The sequence below is a fragment of the Agelaius tricolor genome, unplaced genomic scaffold (genome assembly GCF_023055355.1).
Source record: "Agelaius tricolor isolate 1412-34295 unplaced genomic scaffold, bAgeTri1.0.p SCAF_2, whole genome shotgun sequence".
NCBI classification, from domain to species: Eukaryota; Metazoa; Chordata; class Aves; order Passeriformes; family Icteridae; genus Agelaius; species Agelaius tricolor.
The window spans coordinates 20,873,725-20,879,808 of NW_027269262.1; the positions used below are offsets into that span (position 1 = coordinate 20,873,725).

General features: G+C 41.9%; 1 protein-coding gene across 1 annotated transcript in view; it reads left to right on the forward strand.

Annotated features, from left to right (window-relative positions):
• Positions 1-3,296, forward strand: part of MYO10 (myosin X) — a 163,440-nt gene extending 160,144 nt beyond the window's left edge. Inside the window, exons 39-41 of the mRNA XM_071453951.1 lie at positions 558-1,010; positions 1,376-1,567; positions 1,843-3,296. Of these exons, the coding sequence (XP_071310052.1) occupies positions 558-1,010; positions 1,376-1,567; positions 1,843-1,953 (756 nt within the window). The 3' untranslated portion in view covers positions 1,954-3,296. The remainder of the gene's footprint in view (positions 1-557; positions 1,011-1,375; positions 1,568-1,842) is intronic.
• Positions 3,297-6,084: the final 2,788 nt, after the last annotated feature.

Sequence of the window (6,084 nt, forward strand, 5' to 3'; positions counted from 1 at the left end):
AATCTCATCCCCAATGCTACAGAGCACTGTAGTATGTAGATGTTGTACTAACTTGATTTGAGATCCATTGAAGATGTATTGTTTCCCCTCAGTAAAATTATGAAGCTGTCCTAGAGCTTGGCTACCTTGGCTGGAAACATCAGTTTTCACAGCCAAATTATTGATAGCAGTAAACAAACCTGGAGACCCATTTCTTCCTAATGCCCTTGAACACAGATGGCTTCTCCTCAATCAGATGTTTAGATCCTGTTTTCTCCCCTTTACATTTTATTTTCCTTTTTCATAGTTCAGTAACTCTTAGATATGGGAGTTCACTAAAAGCTGTCCTAGTAAAAGCAATTCCCATTTAGCAGGTTCCTCAGTTGCCTTGCAGTTCTTCTGGTAAACCCAATCTTATTCAGCTTAAATTTGCCAAGAGATTTACCCCATTTGATTTATTTAATGGATCATTTATTTCACATCCTGGGTTGCCCTGGGGGTAAATCTGCTCCACTTGTTTCTCATATTTCTTTCAAAGGCTGCTTTATAAAAAAGCTACCTTTTTTTCCCCTTGATAGGCTCACGAAGCAGTGATTAAAGGACATTACCCTGCTCCTGAGGAAACCCTCCAGGTCCTGGCAGCTTTGCGTCTTCAGTACCTTCAGGGAGATTACACTGTGCACACCACCATACCAGAGCTGGAGGAAGTGTATCCCTTGCAGAAGCTGAAGTCTAGGATTACACAGTCGACCAAAACATTTACTGCACCAGAGAAGGCCGAGAAGAAACGGGCCAGCTTTCTTGAAGGAACACTGCGGAGGAGTTTCCGAAGTGGCTCTGTCAGCAAACAGAAAGTTGAGGAGGATCAGATGTTAGACATGTGGGTCAAAGAGGAAATCTCAGCTTCCAGGACTAGTATTATTGACAAATGGAAAAAACTCCAGAGGATGAATCAGGAGCAGGCCATGGCAAAGTACATGGCTTTGATTAAGGAATGGCCTGGCTATGGTTCAACACTCTTTGACGTAGAGGTAAGACCATATGAACATTCAAACTGCAGCTTACACTGTATAGGTGATGATTTCGTTCCTGAGCAGTGAAACCATAAATACAGTATCACAATGCTCAGACAGCTGATGTAATAAACTTTGAGCTATTAAAAGCCTACTCTCATTAGTAGGCACTGTAGCTATTAAAATCCACCAGTTAACTGTAAAATAGAGAGACAGAATGCTATTCTGACAGGTTGCAAACAAGTCTAAGTATAAAAGGCTACATTTAAAGAGGAAGAAGCAATATGCACTTTTAACAAATGGTTACAGACAAAAACATCAACAGTAAGTGGTGTGTGCTCCCACTGTTCCCCTTGCTGTTAATTTACTTTTTTTTCCTCTAGTGTAAAGAAGGGGGATTCCCACAGGAATTGTGGCTTGGAGTCAGTGCTGATGCAGTTTCTGTCTACAAGCGTGGGGAAGGAAGGCCTCTGGAGGTGTTCCAGTATGAACATATCTTGTCATTTGGTGCTCCGCTTGCCAACACCTACAAGATCGTGGTGGATGAAAGAGAACTTCTTTTTGAAACTAGTGAGGTAAGAGCAAGGCAGTTTTGTTATTGGGGTCTTCCTGTCCTGACAGCCAGGCCACTTAGTAATTCAAGTAATGGCTGCAAATGTCAGAGATTTGTTCAAGATCCCTGTAAAGCTAAAGGGAAGACAGAATGACACAAAGAGAAGTGCTGAATGTTTTTGTTTAGCTGCAAAAGGGTTTTGTTGAAAGCTTGACAGTTTTATATTGTTAGTGTCCAAAGAAATTCATTCATATACTGTTACCTCACTGAGAACTGTGCTCTTCGTGCTCTTGGCAGGTGGTTGACATTGCAAAGCTGATGAAAGCTTACATCAGTATGATCGTGAAGAAACGCTACAGCACCTCTCGATCCGTGAGTAGTCATGGAAGTCAGGGCAGCTCCAGGTGAAACAAAACCAGTTCTACTGCACCCTAAATAGAAAACATCACTCCTTGGCCTCAGAATGACCTGGGGTCATTGATCACCGTTGTTGACAAGCTAACCGAGAACCAGAGTTTCAACAGAAAATATCTTCAAACAAGGTTTTAGAAAGACTACAGGGGGGCAGGGGAAAATCAGCTGAAATAGTCACATACCTAGAACTGCTGGCTCATTCAAAACTTTCCAAAGCATTATTACCTTCAGTTGATGTAACATATGCCTTAAGACTCGATCCACTGCAATGCAAGCAGTAATAAGTGCCTTACAATATTAAGCCTAATTTGTATTGACCTAAAATTGCTGATAAAAGTCAAGAGGATTTCCTTTGTCCTTTCAGAACACTGAAAACAAAGTTATATTCATCCATTCTGCACTAATCTACTGGCCTGTATACAGGTGGGAAGGGGGAGGGAAGAAGAGCAAGGTATATTTTTTTGGAGCGCTGCTGGCAGCTTTCCTGATGGACGCCAACACTTTGTTTCCCATTGCTTCCATGGATGTGCACACTGTGCATGCATATTAGAGCTGTCAGTAAAATTTGACAAATTTTATTCTGTGTTTCACAAGTCTTTTGAAGCAAAGGGAATAAGTATGTGCAATGGTGTAAACAGTCTTTCTGTACATTTTAATAGTTCAGAGTTATAGTTGTTACAATTGTATGGTTACTTTTTAAGCAGTTTTATTAACAAGTAAATTCCAAAATTTTCATACACTGATTTTACTTTTGCAAATATATATTACCATATAAGTAGCAGAAGTCTGCATTCTGTATCTGCTGTATGATAAAGAGAGATGTAGCTGAGAATATTTATAGAATACCCTAATATGGAAATACAGTTATCAGTTCAATTCTCCATAATGTCAGCTTAAGTTTTTAATAATAATTTTTTTCTTTGAAAGACATCATGTTTTATACTGCTGGCTGGACTCCTTAACCCAGACTGACTGCCAAAGGCCAGAGCCCTTCAGAGTTGACTAGAGAAGGCAATGTTATACAATGCAACTGCTTTAATATTTTAATATTTTACCTGGTTGCCTGATGAAGGTTCTTGACAGTACCCTGTAAATAAATTGGGGAATATCAGCTAATAATAATTTGATTTTGGACCTTTATTTTTGTACAGAAATACTGTAATATAAGGCAAAACTTTGTTCAAAGGTATCTTTTTGTCCACAGATTAAAAAAAAAAAAAAAAAAAAAGAAGAAAAGAGACCTGAAAAACCTTACTGTTGTTAAAAACCTCAGCCTTTAAGGAACCATGCCTACTTACTGGGAAAAAAAAGTCCAGCAATAAAGAAAATATATGTAATGTGCTCTGTTTCTATTTTCTACTGAGTCAGACTTGCAACAAAACTTTAATTTCCTGTCTTCTCAGGAGGCAAGCCTACTGCACAGGCTGTGTGTGTGTGTGTGCACTTTTGCTTGGAAAGGTGCATGTGCTGTGTGTTGTTCTGGGGCAGGTGTCCTTGTCCATGCAATGGACACACAGAGGGAAGTGCTGCTGAGCAATTCCATGCCACAGTGAATGTGCAAGTGATTCTTCTGCTATTTATGTAGCCATGATGAAAGATGGTTTGTTTCATTAGCCAGGCACATCATGGCAGGGCAGCATGCACTGCCCTCATAGTGTACATAGCCTTTGTGGGCAACAAGGCTTGCTCTGAGAAATCCTCCACCCTCCTCCTACTGCCAGATGCTTCTAGCCACTTCATCTGACACCACCCCTCAGTCCCTAAAGGCTTGCTAAATCACACTGCTAATTTCATATCCCCACCCTCCCAGAAAAGGTGAACTTAAGAATGTAAGAAACTATAACTTCAATATGTATAGTTACACGCACACAGATTATCTGAGACTGACTTTTTTTTTTAATTTTTCCCATATGCAAGTTGATTAGAAAGAATTTAGCTGGTCCTAGAAAGGCATCCTTGGAATGGCACAATTGATACATTTCAGCCAGCACAGCAAAAAAGTTCAATTTTACCTGTGTGTAAACACTCTCAGAAAAGTCCCTGCACATCATCATAATCAGTAATTAGTTAACAACCCAGGAGTACACAAGATGACAGTCTTGTACAGGACCACAGTCTTGAGAAGCAGACACCATTACCTGATTAATTTGCCTCCTGACTGACTTCTGGATGCTCTCAACCATTGGGAGGGATGTTTGCTATTGGTCAGTGCACAGAAGTGCCTGTCACTACATCACTGTAATTAAGAGTTTCTCTTCATTCATGCCAAGCCTATCAACCTGCCATGTAAATCTTAGTCCAATAACTTTTACTGAGGCAAAGAGAAAAAATCCATAATTGTCAATACTCAACAGAACGAATGCACAGATTATCAAAATAAATACAGCATAATAGACACACCTAAGTTTGGAAGTGGAATACCCGTCCATGTGCTTGGAACTGACCCCAGCTGTGGAACTGCCACTCATTCCCCCTCTGGAAGATGGTGGTTACCCCAGGTGGTTACCCCAGCTCTGTCAAAAACCCTCTGGGAGCACACACTGGGTTCCCACAGCCTGATGGAATACAGCCACACCGAGGAGAGCCTAGGAGCCCACCAGCCAGGCACCCTCAAGAGCACAGGCCTGGGCAGAAACCATGCAGACAGGCCTGGGAATAGTGTCAGCTGCAATGGAGATAAAATTGTATAGCTTCATCTTAGTTTGCCCTTAAATCATAAAACTGCAGAATGGTTTAGGTAGGAAGGGACCTTAAAGATCATTTAGTTCTAATTCCCTTGCTGTGGGAGGGACACCTTTCACTTGAGCAGGTTGCTCAGGGCTCCATCCAGTCTGGCCTTGAACACTTCCAGATATGGGGCATCCACAGCTTCTCTGGGCAGCCTGTGCCAGTGCCCCACCACCCTCACAGTAAAGAATTTCTAATATCTAATCTAAACCTGCCTTCTCTCAGTTTGAAGCTATCCCCCCTTGCTCTATCACTACATGCCTTTATAAAAACTCCTGCTCCAGCTCTCCTGTAGTCCCCTTTAGGTACTGGAAGGCTGCTCTACAGCCTCCCTGGAACCCCTACCAGGTAGAATGATCCCAATTCTCCCAGTCTGTCTTCATAAAAGAAGTGTTCCATGTCTCAAATCATGTTTGTGGCTCTCCTCTGGACTTATCTGGACATGCTTCAATTCCTCCTGCATCTTCAGGATTCTGTCTAGGACTTTCCCTTTGCCTCAAAATACAATACAACCATTTGTCAGGGTGCCAGAATTCTCAATAAACTTAATTACAGAGACTAAGCAGTGGAAATTGCTTTACCCCAGAAGAGTTGCATCAGAAAGCCAGGTTTCAAGCCCCACATTTCTGAGGCATTACATGGACTCACAGGTTTGCACCAGCTCAAATGCTCAGCACAGGCATGCTACAGCACTGCCAGTCATGCTGGCCCAAGTCCATGTTGCAGAAACATGGCCGGAACAGTGTCTGCTTTTTCAATGCCGACAGACTCTCACAGCACAAGCACTCCACATCATGTACAACTCTGTAGTAAGTAAAGTAAGTAAAAAAGGGTACCAGCTACATATGACAGCACTGTCCTGAATAAAACTAATCCTTTTTATGGAGCCCAGCCCTATAAAGCCACTGCATTTCATTCCACAACCTCCCCTAAGATCACAACGGACACAGGCTTTCGGTGCAATACAAAAACTCCCGGTGCCACAACAGCCTTGGGAAGCCGGCAGAAGAGGGCAGCAGCGATCCAAGGAAGGGAACTGTACACCGAATGGTTCCGCCCGTAGTGTGAATTTACCTGGTCTTTATCAGGAAGTTGGGGTAGGAGAGGGAACAGGGAGGACAATGAGTCTTCCCATTATTCTTGCTCTCCGCCTGTCACAAACAACTGTCTCAGGCAGCTCAAAGAATCACCAGCTAAAAGGTACCAGCAAAAGCAGGTTTAATATTAAAGGAAAAGTCTGACAAAATTTGTTTAAAGGTTTGCCCTACTGCTTGCTAGATGGTTAAAGCACACAGAGAAAAATTGAAATAAAATCTAAAATCAATCTAAGTCTAAAATCTACTAAAAGTGGTTTACATGGAGGCTGGGGATGGAAAAAGGGTAAGAATGGGAAAGGAT